Genomic DNA, 15882 nt, shown 5'->3' on the forward strand with positions numbered 1-15882 from the left:
TAAAAAAAAAAAAAAAGGATTAAAATTGTTCCACCCTCTGTCTGGCACAGATCGGGGCTCTCAAATGGCCAAAGCCGAGTGCTTTTCAATAGCACGCCACTATCAGCGGTATTAACAATCAACAGGCAGAGCCACATGCCCAGTCATCCAATTAGATTGTGAAAATCTGTGCAAATGGTGACTCTGATCAAAGCACAAAGTGAACAGAAACAGGGATGCACAGAATATTACATTAAAATAAAGAAATAAGTAACAGTAACAATAACAGTAAAAATACAATTATTAAAATAAAAAGCAAACAATAAAAAAAAATTCCATTAAAATAAGCTCAATATTATTTTCATGTTATCAATACCTCAAATGTCATACTATTTTGTCTAAATCATTTAAATAAAAATAAAATGAAATACTAGGTACTAAATTAAAGCTTTAAATACTAAGTTAATTTAGGCATCAAAACATTGGAATATACAGTATAAAAATTGAAATTTATTTTGAGATTTGTTAAAGATTACAATTAGCAGTGTTAATAATTTATTAGTGTTTTCAAATGACAAAACCTAGTGAAAAATAAATATACTAAAATGTATTTGAAATACATTTACGTATTTCATTCTAAGTATAATACGAATACAGTACATTTACATATTTAAGTACTTAATGAAAAAAAACTGCAGTTGTACTTTTAGTATACTGCACTGGTATAATTAAAGTCTGCTAAAACGGAAAAACAAATTTTGTGCTTAATGCACTTCAATTGTGCGGAAGTAGTTCTGAAGTCCAACTAAAGATAAACTTTGATTGTGCTAAAGTGGAACTACTGCAGGTATACTTAAAGTACACTTTAAATATCTTAAAATATCTATTTAAAGACTGATATTATTTAAAGATCATACAATCATCATCCATAGTATCATTAAAACACATTTTAGGCTTAATATGAAGAAATGTGCATCCACTCATTTGGAGTACTCCAAATAAAGTTTAATTATATAAGTCTTGAGCGATATGTCAGTAAATAATAGATTTTAACTATACTTAGTATGAAATGTTTTTTTAAATATACTACTTTTTTTTACTAGGGATGATATACAAAAATTCTGAAATAAGGGAAAATAGCATGCACAAATAAATATCCAGTTTCTATTGAAAAATAAAAAAAAATCTCTAATATCAACCAATAACCAATGTAGTACTGATATACTGTGCATCCCTAGACAAAACAAAGACAGGATAATGAAAAATAATATGCCACACACATAAACGAAGAGAATAGCGCACAGAGAGACAAATAGAAGCAAACACACACACAGGGTGCTGCAGGAAGGGAAGGCAGTGTTGGGGTATTACTGGTGGGTTTGTGTCATGTTGCGAGGACATGAATGTTTTTGGGAGCTGCTTTCTTATCAAACGAACCTAGAAAGTACATATATTGGGTAAGTGACGGTTACCCGAGTGGAGAGTGGAGGAGTTGGGCGTAGCAAGCAGAGGCAGGTTAGAATTACTTACACACAGCATGGTGGGAGAGCGCCAGGGCTGTAGCTGTATCCCCAGCTTGCTCCAGGCGCAGTGACTGCTCTAAGAGAGAGTCAGCCTCCGCCAGGCAGTGCTCAAAACTGCCCCCCTTCCCTGCAATTAACACACCAAGGCCAGGCTTCTGAGAACACGCTCATAGACGCACAAACACTGCTCACAGGAGCCCCCGTGTGTTCCCGGGAACACGCCACTCACAACGTTTACACGGCTTACCAGGAATGGAGACGTCCACTGACACACAAGCACACACAGTCTGATGACTGCCACCAACACAACTCAAACACAATTTGACACGTTTGTACACACTTCATGCACACTGACTAGGGAGAACTTTGATTCAAGATTAAAATTTAAGATTTGAGTGTATGGGTGTGTTTTTGATGCTATGGCTCCCATCTACAATATTTATATTAAAATTCATGGTGTTACAATGATATTTAAATTCTTTTTATTTTTTTAAAGATCATGAGATATTGCATTAGAATTGAGAAGACAGGAAAGAGTAAACTTTTACTTCCAAGCTATCCCTGCTGGGAAAAAAGGTTTGAACCAGCCTAAATAGGTTTGCTGGCCTTTGCTGGTTATACTGGTTTGCTGGTCTCCCAGTATATGGCCAAGCTGGTGTTATGTTGGTTTAGCTGATCGGTCGGCCTGATCAGGTCAAAAGTATGTAAACTACCACCCCAGAAGCATTAAAGGAATAGTTCATCCAAAAATTTTAATTACCCTGTGATTTATTTACTCACCCTCAAGCCGTCCTAGGTGTATATGACTTTCTTCTTTAAGACAAATACAATCAGTTTTATATTAAAAATTCTTTCTTCCAAGCTTTATAATGGCAGTGAATGGGGTTCAAAGTTCTGAAGCCCAAAAAAGTACATCCATTCATTATAAAAAGTAGTCCACACAGCTCCAGGAGGAGCGATGCGTTTGTGTAAGAAATATATCCATATTTATAACTTTATAAACCGTAATCTCTAGTGCATTTATGAGAGAGTGGCGTTCCAGCGGATGATGTAGGACATAGGCGTAGCGTAAACTCCGGTGATAAGTGACAAACGCAGAGGTAAGAGCAAAACAAAACTCCGGTCACGAATGGAGGATTTCGATATGAGCCAAGAAACTATCACAAGACTGTCAAACCTGGAGCATGTAGCCTAGAATTTTTGCTTCAAAATTATGTGAAAATCATCTTGTTTACTCACTCACAGAAAACAATAGATTGATTTACATTTTTCTAAGACACTTTTTGTTTGTAAAGGGCATATGCGAGTAGGCGTGAAGTATCATGAATATTTGTGTGATTCACACCTGAGAAGACAAAGACCCACATAACGAGCTGCATAATGAGCCTTTCAGGCAGGTATGTGACCAAGAGGGAAGAGTTACAAGAAAGAATGTAAGGACAAAATAAATGTATATATTTTTATGTTTGTAGTTTATTTAGAATATATTTAATTATCCCACAAAATAATTTGAGATTCACTTGCAAGTGCAGTTAAACAGTTAATTAGAAACAATCAAAGCTGACTTTCAAAGCTGAATTTTTAGCATCATTACTCCAGTCACACGATCCTCCAGAAATCATTCTAATATTCTGATTTGCTACTCAAAAAAAAAAAAAAAAAAAAAAAAAAAAAAAAACATTTATTGTTATTATTATTATTATTATTAATGTTGAAAAGAGCTGAGACTATTTTTTTTTTCAGTTTTTTTTTTTTTTTGATAAATTGAAAGAACGGCATTGTTTGTAACATTAAGCGTATTAATCGTTTTTATTTATCATCACGTGTGTGCTAAATAAAAGTTGTGATTTCTATATATACTGACTCCAAGCTTTTGAATGGTATAGTGTATATTGTTACACTTGGAGTAAGACTGGAGTAATGATGCTGAAAATTTAGCATTGATCACAGGAATAAATTAAATTTTAAAATATATTCAAATAGAAAGCAGTTATTTAAATATTAAAAATATTTCACAATATTACTGTTTTGGCAAACTGGTATTGACTGGTATTGTGTAATGTTGTATATATAAAAGACTTACTCATGTTTATGATCTCTGTGGATAAAGCGCTTCATTCTTTTTTCTGAGGAAATCCAAAACTCAAATCCTGAGGTAATCCTCAGTGCATCTTCTTATGGTGAATTATGTCTTATTCCTTAAGCAAAAAGTAATATTAAAAAAAATATTACCCGCAAGCTTCACGTGGAACATTATAATGTCAATACCGCGTTCAGCGTGTGGGCGTGGCCGCATTAGATATAATGAAGGGAGACGTGAAAGACGGACATCGCATTGTTTTCATATGGATTAATTTATCACAGAATATCTGTTTGCGGTAGCACTTGCTTAGTTTAAAAGTAGATGTGTCAAGCTTTCTATAGATATATATCTCATGTCTCTGTGTTGAGTACTTGCTGAGTTACAGTTTACAGTTTCATTTTAATGACGTGTTTTTAAATGAAGATCATCGAAGACAAAGGCTGCAGACAGCGCACCTTGTTTGTTTTCTTTATTTTGTAAATGCACAAAGTTTTGTTATTATGTGTGTATACAAATAAAAGTAGACCCTTTACAGATTCAATTGATGTATTGCTCTTATCTGTACGATCAAAACTGAAAATGTAATTTAAGTTTTTTTCGGGGATATCAGGAGAAAATGCCTCAACACGCCTATACGCGTGAATTGACTCCAGAGGGTTAAATCAGACCAGCCTAAACAGCACAGAATGCCATGAGAAAAAAACCAATTCAAAAATGTCTAATATCAACTGATAACCAATATGGTACCGATAAATTATGCCTCCCTGAAAACAAACCTGAAGTCATCTGCTTGTCTTAAACTGGTTTGTTGATTTTAAATTGGTCAAGCTGGTCGTCCAGCATGGCCAAGTTGGTGTTAATTTGGTTTAGCTGGTTGGTCGGTTGGTTTTCCTTTGCTGTAATTAAAACATGGCTCTCATGAGACTAGCATATTCTCACCGGAGCTTACATTATGCCTACATCCTACATCATCCACTGGAACACCACTCTCTCATGAATGCACGTATGACAGTTAGCCGAAGCCAGAGATTACGCTTTATAAAGTTTTAAATATGGATATTTGTCTTACACAAATGCATCAAATCACTTCAGAAGACCTTTATTAATCCCCCAGAGCTGTTTGGAGCACCTTTTTATGATGGATGGATGTACGTTTTTGGGCTTTAAAATCTTCCCCCATTCACTGCCATTATAAAGCTTGAAAGAGTTAGGTGATTTTTTTATAGCTTGTATGATTGTGTTGGTTTTTTTGTATAAATTTATATACACCTAGGATGGCTTGAGGCTTGAGAGTAATTAATGGGGTAATTTTCATTTTTGGGTAAACTATCCCTTTAAATCAGACCAGCCTAAACAGCATAGAAAGTCATCAGAAAAAAAGCTATTCAAAAATCTCTAATATCAACTGATAACCAATATGGTACCGATAAATTGTGCATCCCTAAAAACAAACCTGAAGTCATCTGCTGGTCTTAAACTGGTTTGTTGATCTTAAATTGGTCAAGCTGGTCTTCCAGCATGGCCAAGCTGGTGTTAATTTGGTTTAGCTGGTTGGTCGGCCAGGTCAGGTGAAAAGTATGTAAAGCTCCCTAAGAAGCATCAAATCAGACCAGCTTAAACAGCTTAGCCAGCCATAAAAAAATCAATGAAAAATGTCTAATATCAGTCTATATCCAATATGTTACTGATGTAGTGGGCATCCCTGAAAACCAGCCTAAAGTGGTTTGCTGGTCTTAGGTGGTTTAAAGTGGACAAAACCAACCTAGAACCCTTAAAACCAGCCATAAAAATAAAAAATAAAATAAAAATTAAAGTCTAACTTCAATATATGATCTATATTGTATTTATTTACTGTACATCCCTAGAAAGCAATCAAAACAGACCAGCCTAACCAGATTAGCAAGGCTGAGAAACCAGCTAACCATTTTAGTCTTGTTTAAGCTGGTTTTTATAGGGAGGGATTAGAAGGGATTTTCTCTTTAAACACAAATTCCAGCTCCTTTCATTTGGTTTCTGCTGTTCTGTTCTGCTGGCCCTGTGTGGCATTTACCCTGGTGCTGAAGTTCGTCCAGGTCCATGAACTTGCTGGGTCTGGGGTTGAAGCCCTGCGCTGCTTCTCTCTCCTTCTCCTTCTTTCTCTGGAGCTCCTGCTGCCTGGCCCTGCGAGCAACTTCCTCTTGCAATTCATCCAGCTCGCTGCGCCCCTCTCCTACACATACACAAAGACATAAATAAGTAACAGTAATACTCATATCCTAGTTAAACACTTGAAATGAACACCTTGTACTGTAGCAATAGTGGGTTGATGCACACAGGCAAAGACCGGTGGTGACTCACCCAAACTCAGTGGACTGCTGCTCCAGGTGGGTGATTTGAGGTCTTGCAGTATGGCACTGCTGCTTTTGGACTTGGGCACTGTGCGCCAGGAGGGCCCAGAAGTCACGGGTCTCTTACTGCCGCTGTCCCTGAGGCAGAGAAGAGCATATGTCATTCACTCAGTCATCATGAGAGTGATTCTCGATGTCTCTGTAGTAAATTTGTCTGTGTATACTACAACTTTAAGGCTTATGGTACAAGCCAGGACAGATTTATGATATATTCAATACAGTTTTGTCAGTTTTTTTTAATTAATTCAAAGTTAATCAAATCATTACATTAAAATAGTTTAAAACTGAAATATCATTTGATTAAGATACATTCGTAGCAGGATCTGATATATAAATATACAAACAGTCTGCTCTATCATTTTTAAAAATATAATCGATTTTCATTTCTTGCTGCCATCATTTTACACTATTGTTCAGTAATTTTTCTTAATGTATTTTAAGTCTCTCACCAAGGCTGCATTTAATATTTGTTCAAAATCAAATTAAAAACTGTAATATTGTGAAATATTATAATAAATAAAAATAATAATATATATTTTAAATTGTGAGTGAAATTTTTGTCAAGTTAGTTTTGCATGAAATACGGTGTGATTTTTGGTAATCGAGATCTGGCAGCAACAACACATTTTTCTGCTTGGACAAGCAATTTGCGGACAGCATTTCTTGCGCTTGAAATCACCCACATTCCTACAAACCAATGAGAACACAGAACAATAATGATGATTCATAGTATAACAGTGCATAGGTGCCACCGCTCACCTGAATCCCTCCGTAACTGGCACAGATTTATAGAAAACTGGTTTAACAAATAAATACATTCCAGACCATTACATACATGTGAGCTTCATATTACACATTACTAGACAAGGGAATTTACAGTAATGTTAAAATTAAACAGCCAGTCCCCACACTCATTATCTCAAATGGCTTGGGTACACAGAGCATTCACAGCTTATATGGATTGCACACCCCTGATATATAGGTTAGTTCGTTTTGGCCAAGTTGCTGTGTTACCTGTGAGCACTGGTGCTTGGGTTGTCGCTGAGGGGCATGTCCATACTGATGGGGCTGTTGCTGTTCCTCTCACTACTTTCGTAGCCGCTCTCCATCCTCTGGATCAGCCGAGGCTGTTGTTCCACGCCTCTTAAAGGTGGTGGGATCGGTAGATGCTCCACTTCTGCTTCTGGCACACCCCCTGAGCGGTCATCGGTCATGCCCCCCATCTCTGCTGCTGCAATGTTTGACCCCTCTGCCGCAGCCCCTGAGACCAGCTCACTGTGCCCTGGTGACATCGGGTCTTCCGGCAGCGGGGAATGTCCAAGCGTGGCATAGCCGGCTGGCCGATGCTTTTCCCGGCTAAAGATACTGTCAATGTTCAGGGCCTCTCTTCTGGGTCTCCATGTGGGCCGATAGCGCCCTCCACTGGAGCTGGACTTGGACTCACTGCTGGTGCTCTCGTCTTCCCAATCTCTCGCCCGCGCCCCAGCCTCTGAGCCGCCCACCCCTGAGCTTGAGGAGGATGAGAGGGGTCTGCTGTGGATCATATTCACAGTCTCTTTATAGTCCTGCAGATGGCCAGTAGAAGAGGGCCTTGGCGTACAAAGGGGAGTGGTCTGGTCTTTAAGAACCTCCCCTGAAGAAAAAAAAAAATCACAGTTATGAAAGTTTTAAGGACATGTGCCTTCTCAGTTTGATTCAACATGACGCGTTTGCCAGTGGAATTTATATTAGAGAGCGTGTGTGTTTGTTAAAGTACCTGCAGTGTCCATGCTGTTCTGGGAACCGCTGCTGTCCTGATTACACACCACATGAGTGTGAGTAGAGAAATGGGAGGCCATGGACTCATGGTGTGATCGAGAGTGCTTGTAGCTGTAGCTGTCTGTGGAAGAGTCTGTGCGTGTGTCACTTGCAATTGAGGGCTCCCTCCCTGACGACGACAACAACAACAGCAGAGAGGGCATTTAGAAATAGAGAAAGTTAGCTTCAGCTATCCAGCTGCAACTGCTCAAAGGTCAGATTTTAAAGGGATAGTTCACCCAAAAATGTCATTCCAAAACTACATTCAAAACCTGTGGAAGGATGAAAGAAAATTCAAAGAAATAGAGAAAGTTATGGTATGTTTTGAGTATATTTTATGGTGTGTTTTGAATATATTTTGTGATGAGATCCCAATATTCAAAAAGGAATGTAAAAACTCCACTATATTGTTTTTTTTTTTTTTAAATCAATCTTCTCAAACAGGAGGCTGGGGCCCACTAGGGGGCCTCAGCGAACTTCCAAAGTACCCTGACTTGAAATGGTTAAGAATAGGACGAAACAAGCATTAATACAGAGAAAGCAAGTAAAAATTAAAATATTTATTACTTTAATTCACCCCCTTTTAATTACAACCTGAATATACTATATGAGGCCTAATTTTTGAAACGTGTTGTTTATAGACCTGGAAAAGTCATGAAAACGAATAAAATCATAAAGCTCTATGGGCATTTTTTAAATAAATATACTCTTTTGTATGCATGCCAAGTTTTAAAATATTTTATTGTGTAGAAATTGTGAATAAACAATACTTTTGAAAATCTTCGTCTTTAATCCTAATGAAAAAAATCATTAAAAACTGGAAAAGTCATAGGGCCTTCAGTGGACAATGGAGTTAAAAAAGTTGAGAACCACTGTTTTAAAGTCATATTATCTCATTGTGTGAGATACGGAATGAAATGTTTTTAATTACTGAAAATCTTCCTCTCCAGTGAACCGTTAACTCAAGAATTGCTATGAGGCTAGGTGACTCAGTTGTGAACCTTGTAACCAGATCAGGCCATTGCATGAATGAACAAGATCATCTGATTCAGTGAAAAGATCTGATTCAAAAGAATTATTCAAACATCGCTACATCTCTCATGAATGCACCACGGACAGTTAAATAAACTAAACATTTTTTTTTCAGTTTAAAAAAATCTACTGTATGGATTAGCGCTGTATTGACTGACAAACTAATACTACTCCTTACCTATTCTATTCTATTCTATTTATAAAGAAACTAGCTATGTGTACTGTGCTAGACTAACTGAGTCACAGCACTTGTATACTGTTGCTCTCACGTTCATCTGATTGCATCTATTGTTCTCATTTGTAAGTCGCGTTGGATAAAAGCATCTGCTAAATGATTAAATGTAAATGTAAATCTAAATTAATGGAAAAGACCAATCACAATCTTTACAGTTTTCCTTTTGTTGTTTCATGTTTCATATGGATTAGGATTGACTGTATTTTCATTTTTAAGTGAACTATTCCTTCATTTGATTCTAAGAATAAGCGATGATAAGTAGTATTGTTTCTTTTTTGTTTAACCCTCTACCTCTCTGTCCCGCCTCTCACTTCCTCTTAGTCTCACCGGAGTCTTCGCTGTCGTAGCCGGCCTTGCTACTGTGGTGCAGGTCCAGCTGTGCTGCCAGCATGTCTTGCGATGACACGGGCGTCCCTCGGGGGTCAGCGTACAGCAGCAGAAGTGGCTGGTAGTGGCCTTTTATACATCTCGAGACCACATCCTTCCACTTAGGTCCGATCTGTGACGGTTCGGTACATTCAGACTTAATTGCACACTCCAGTTCACAATTAGAAACACTAGAATCAGCTGCCAGAGACAGACACGTCATTACCTCTTTCACATGTGCGTCATCAAAGTACATCCACTTGCGTATCTTAGTCTGGAAGAAGAAGGTGGAGTAATGCTTGCCGTAGTAGCAAACCATGCCCACAAGGTAGAGCTCCGATTGTTTGGCCCTCTCATCCGTCACACGGTAGAACAGCTGGAGGGAGGGCACATAAAAAGAGAATTGACTGTGACGACCAATCAGATTTAGAGTTTACTCATACTGTTCTGCAGTGAAAAATTAAACCCTTTTAACTAAATATTGACTTTTTAACACTAGCAGAGCATATTATTTTAAGATAAAAAATAACAGTTAATTGAAAAACAGTTCATTAAATATATATTCCAAATTAAATAAGAATATTTATAGTTTCAACATAATTATGTGAATAATTTGAGTAATTTTAAACATTTGAGCAACAGGTAACACAATGTTCATGAGAGGAAATCTCTAACCAAGGTCCCTTCAAAAAGGGTTAAAAATGTATTAAAGAATTGTCTCTCTTTCAAGTCATGATTGTGAATTTGAATGGAACTGGTCACAGATGTTGGTATTTGATGTAATTTGTGTTGTATTGATTGGAGGTTTTAGGTGGATTTCAATTTAATTGGAATTAAAATGAAAAGTAATAAAACAGAACAATTTCATTATTTTAGCAAAGAAACATAATTATATCATTAATTTTGGCAAATCCCCATTTATTTCCTGATAATTATTAATTTAAGTTCAAAAGACGGGTATCAAAATAGATTTAATTTATGCCATATGGTAGAAAATGCATCTTTATAAAAATAAACAAACAGTCACATCAACATTTTTATTTATTTACTACATAACATATGGAATAAATAATAACATTTTGGTAAACTAAGTGTTCTGACTGATAACTTTGATAAAAATTTAATATATATAATATTAACATCAACAAATATTATAATAATCATAGTTTATTTTTTTTTTTTTATTTTAATTTATTATCTTATCCTAGCCTGGATTTATTTTATTTGAAATTTATTTAGTATATATTTTATGTTTGATTCTACATTTGAATATATTTTAAAATAGGATGTATTTAATCCTGTGATGGAAAAGCTGAATCTTAGGCAGCCATTACTCCATATGCTGTGTGTATGAAAACACCTGTGTTATTAGTCTCTTTGAATTTCATTCTATTCTCTACGCACTTAAATTCAATTTCTGCATTCTATGCAACACAGAATGGCAACCCTGCGGTGAAGTTGATGTGAGAATGCTGTAACACTAGTGGGGCCACAGAGATATTGAATGTGACAAAGAGTACACTGTGTTTCCTCCTCTTGTCCTGAACTGTGCATAAGAGAGAGGGAGCTGGAAGCTCAAGGTTACTGCACTGAAGTGGTGACAAAAAGAAACAATGATAGTGTGTTGTCTGTGCATGCAAGAGTCTTACATCACCCAACCGCAGGCACGTGCCCAGGCTGTGGATGACGTCTTCGGCTAGATCAGAGTGATCTGAGTCCCACACCAGGCCGATGCTGATGATCTCCGGGCAGTTCATCAGAACCCGCCGAATCCGCAACATCTCGCCACAGTTACTCTGAAATGATGAGACAAAAAAGAGGGCATCTTGATCACATGTGCATGTGTGTGCAAGAGAGAGAAAAGGTGAAGGAGAGATGAAAGGAACGATTCAAACAGGGGAACACAGTCCAGCAGGGCCTTATGCTCGGCACCCAATGTTCTAGCTGTGCTCTTTGAGTCACCGCCCTCCGTCGAGCGCATTGGCAGCGGTATACGGAAACAGGCTCTGGCGACGAGCACCACTGCCAGCCTGACCCCTTCCCTCAATGTATAAAAATCTAGCCGGGCACTGCCTTTGTGGAGCGGGCAGCGGGGTGGCAAACAGGCTGGCACCAGACCTGGGCAGGAAGGGATTAGACAAAGAGCCCAGTTCTCAGAACCAGCCTCTCTCTCTCTCTCCACCTCGGTCTCCATCACAGACAAACACACACAAGCAAGGCAGCCAATGAACAGCCAGCAACGGCAGCACTGCTGAGCTTTGGGACAGACACACAGTGTCCCATTAGAGATCATTGTTAGCCTCAGCTCCGCAGTCTGTCCTGCCAAGCGCTGGGAATCCAGACAAACACATGCTTTCAGGGCCAGATGACTAAGCTTCTAAAGAGCAGTGACGTTACAGGCTACCGAACTCAGCTGCATTTCAATAAAGCCATTTCAGGGAATCGACAAATGGAAAATCACTGGAAATGAAAGCATGGATTTCAGCTCGACTGAATTTTGACTCATTTCGCTGATTTGGTACGGAGCAGACTGTAAAGAGCTGACATGGGTTTCTCCGTAAGCACGCTGAATGATGTTGGAGCGTGTTTGGGTTGATGAAATCATCCGCCTCCTGTGGCGGGGTGAGGGTGCACAGTGTGTGGTAAGAGCTGATCAGCAGCTGGTGTGTAATAGGGTAGGACTGTGTGTGTGTGAGAGAGAGTGTGTATTGGGGGTCTGTCATCTGTAAAGAGGAGAGAAGCAGTGAGCAAAACACTCTCTCGGGCAAAGAACAGACCGTCTTTATGCTTCCACACGTGAACAGCAGAGCTTAAATGAGTATCTGGGTGGCTTGAAAAAGGGTTTGTTTTGAATCAGTTGGGTGAAGATCAAGTTAACGGGCAAAATCAAAATCAAACTAAGTGACAGACTATTGAAGACATAAAAGAATTGTATCCAATGGGATTTGACTGGATGGTGAAAATTAGGCTATTATTTTAAAAGGACAATATTACACACTTTTTGGATTACTTGATCCTGATTGGCCAAACCAATCAGCTAAACTGTATATTCCAGCATTGCCCCAGACATCCGATATGTGTGGAGGACTAGGAGTGACACTTATAAAATGAAGGTAAAAGATATTAATTTATTAATTCACATTAATTCAACATAAAATTGAAATAAATGAATCACTTATAAACTGACAAATAAATTGACATATTTAAAATAGTATATTTAATTAATGTTTTAAAATGTAATTAAATACAACGAAATAGTAAATTATTTTTTAAGCAATTTAAATTGTATTTTTTTATCTGGTTACACCAACAAAAGAACCGTCAAATGACTTTTTTTGTTTCATGTCTCATCTAGCACTCCACAGTGTCTTTGTTCTCACAAAATAAATTAATTTTAATATTTAAAATTAATTTAAAAAATAAAGCATTAAGAAGTCATTTTTTCTGTGTTATTTTCTTATCACATTGTCTTCATTGTCTCATGTGAAATCAACCACATGTTCAAAGTCACTACAGTCATAAAGTTGTAGCCTCCTTCTCAAGCATTGGACACTGACTTGTAGGTGGTCCATAGAGCTATTACTCAAATTCTTTACACATTAAACTATCTATAAAAAAAAACATATATAAAATTTTTAATGAGATGTTAAGCATGAAAAACGTTAAGTTAGACAAAACCAGCAGTTAGACGTGTATGTATGCACGTACTCACCGGACAGTTTCGCAGGTCACCCATGGTGCTGGCGTTGCGGAGAAGCTCTCCAAACATGTCAGGCGTGGGCTTTTCCTTACATTCCAGCATTCGCACAGCTTGGTTACTGCAGCAGAGGGAATAAGAGACAAACGTGTCCTCAAGCACCAGTGTTAACACCACTGACAGGAAATACACACACAACTCTACATACAATAATGTTGAACCATAATTAAAAGTATAATACAACTTAATGTTACATTTTTTCAACCGCCCAAAAACTTCAGTGTACGCAGATGTTATATATCGTCCATAGATCACTATTCCCTAGAAGACATCAGAAACTAATGTAGCGGCACTCATTCTCTGTTCCATCTCCACATGGTCTCCATCAGGACAGAAGCCGCAGGCCTGTGCAGAAATCAGCGTACTTTACTGGCTAATGTTTCCTTAAGCTAAGCGTGATAGCGTCCAATTGACATCCAGAATATCTGCACACATGAAGCGTCTGTCAGCATGTCTACATGGAGGAAATGTGCCGAGACAGTCCCTTGAGGGCTAAATACAACCTATATGCAGACACTAATTTACATCAGGCAGACAGGTCTACCATTTCTCTCGCTGCCTTACTTTTATTGTAGCATTTTTTTGTGTGTTTTTTTTTTGAATGTTGTTGTTATTTTTAAAAAAAAAAAAATGATTATGTTCTTTTTCATGTTAAACGTACTGCTCTTTTTGCAATTAAACAGTTAATGTACTGAAATAGCCACTTTGACCTTGGATCACACTTCACATTGTTTAGCATGCAGTGTTTATGATCTCAGATTACCACTCATCATATTCAACACATTAATAATGATGTTAAGAGGGTGGATGGCATCATCTTTTTTACTTTCTGGCATGTTTCCTGCATATCCATTCATCTATATAATCTACAGTATCGCATGCATTATCATTCGCAGGTAGACATATGATGGTAATGCGAACGATTTGCACAAAAATGGCCGATTTATGAATTGTGTGATGCTACTGCAAATTTCTGATCGATTCTAGTGTCTAAATAACTTTACATTATAGGTGTGTTGATATAACTATTAAAAAGTTGCATTGTTGTTTGGCATTACAGCTTTATTTATTCAGGTTTCTATTTAATTAGTTATCTATTTATGCACATGGAAGATTAAAAAAGTATGGTGTAATTTACACTGCAATAGAGTTCTATGTAAATGCGACCTGGCAAACAACTGAATAAACAAACCTTGAATAAAATTATGTATATGATAAGTTTAACACGCGTTTCATTTGGATGTGCATTTCATTGGAATCCCAAATGTGAAATGCGTAGGTAGATGTTTAGTTTATAGTGTAGGATTGTAAATCAGTTCTTTCAGAATGATAAATGTAAGCCTCGGTTGCACAAAAGAGAGAAATAAATAAATGCTATGCGTTCTATTGTTTTCCATGGTATGTTTGAGCTTGGTTTAGCAGCTTTGTTTCTGGATGAAAAACACTGAGTTAGGATTTTGAGCATATTGCGTAGTCTTTGTTTTCTGGGATGAGTTTAAGAGTGTGTGTGTTCATATGAAAACCATTGTGTGAGAATTTAAGGCTGTACAGGGGTACACGCATCCAGGAGTAAAGGAACACACTGTACTATCATTTACTGCCACATGGCCACGTGGCAAAGCACACGATTTACTGCGGAGTGAGCGTGTGTGTGAGCGTAAGAAAGGAGAGAGACTGCATGTTTGTATGCGTGTGTGCAATGCAAAACCAGCAAACTGTGTGTGAAATGGTAAAGGTTAATACGTATTCAGCAATTTAATGGGAAATATCTGTGTATGAGCTTCCATTATCCATTTTCAAAGAAAGAGAATTGTTGCTTTCATATCTGATACAGAAATCAATAAGGGATGTCTAAATCTATGTATTTTTTTCTTCAGCCTGTCACAACAGATCCTTGGGTGCTTTTTTGGGGGATTTTAACATCCAACTTTTAATGTTTCATGTAAAGAAAAATGCTTGTATCAATGAAAACCCTGACCTACTTCTCTGGACAAGGGCATACAATAAGACACACACACACACACCAATAAGACAAAAAAAAAAAAAAAGATGATAAAGGTTTTTTTGTGTTTTTTGTGTTTGTTTAAATATTTTAAGTATTATATGTATGAATATTTAAATAAATAATAAATGAAATAAAGAAAAATGCATTTAATATGTATTTTCATCCTTCCATGTTTTTTTTATATATATATTATATATATATATATATATATTACAAATAAATCATATTTACCAGAACCGTTTATGTCCAAACCCACTATTTTTCAGGAAATGAGAAAAACACCACGCTGGTATTGTGGCTGTGACATTTACAGTATGTGCAGTTATTGTTACAAAAATAATGCCCTAACTTAGTACACATACAGTTTGACAGATGGCACATTAGTAGCCTTTATTTAAGATCTTAATAAATCAAGGCTTTAGTCGGGGGTAAAACTATTCTATTATTTTGCAATGCATAATAAATCAAGAAAATGAAATTCTGAATCATGTGGGAAGCTCATATGGCCATAATGCTGATACAGATTTTTTCTGATGTCTTATAGAGTGGGCATAATGAAGGGGCCGGGGACAAGATTCCATGGGGAGTGATGGGTAATGTCCTATCTGTGTCCTCAGTGCTCACTGGAGATACAGAATTACCATGGTCTAAACATCAGATGGGTCGAGAAGTCCTCAGAATGAAATACAGCAGGTAAGAAAATTTTCCGGCAGCTGTA

At 37.2% G+C, this 15882-nt stretch overlaps 1 protein-coding gene across 8 annotated transcripts in view; it reads right to left on the reverse strand.

The window, feature by feature from the left end:
• usp54b (ubiquitin specific peptidase 54b) overlaps nt 1–15882 on the reverse strand; it is a 103439-nt gene that overhangs the window by 12597 nt on the left and 74960 nt on the right. For 5 of the 8 annotated variants that reach the window (XM_042735543.1, XM_042735537.1, XM_042735538.1 and 2 more), the window contains 9 exons: nt 13115–13223; nt 11052–11198; nt 9629–9778; nt 9364–9535; nt 7729–7899; nt 6987–7605; nt 5923–6050; nt 5636–5794; nt 1510–1629 (listed from right to left, as the gene is read on the reverse strand). In XM_042735543.1, the coding sequence (XP_042591477.1) occupies nt 1510–1629; nt 5636–5794; nt 5923–6050; nt 6987–7605; nt 7729–7899; nt 9364–9535; nt 9629–9778; nt 11052–11198; nt 13115–13223 (1775 nt within the window). The remainder of the gene's footprint in view (nt 1–1509; nt 1630–5635; nt 5795–5922; nt 6051–6986; nt 7606–7728; nt 7900–9363; nt 9536–9628; nt 9779–11051; nt 11199–13114; nt 13224–15882) is intronic. The other 3 variants (XM_042735541.1, XM_042735546.1, XM_042735542.1) reach the window with 3 other exon arrangements.

Source organism: Cyprinus carpio, chromosome B12 (assembly GCF_018340385.1).
Source record: "Cyprinus carpio isolate SPL01 chromosome B12, ASM1834038v1, whole genome shotgun sequence".
Classification (NCBI taxonomy): domain Eukaryota; kingdom Metazoa; phylum Chordata; class Actinopteri; order Cypriniformes; family Cyprinidae; genus Cyprinus; species Cyprinus carpio.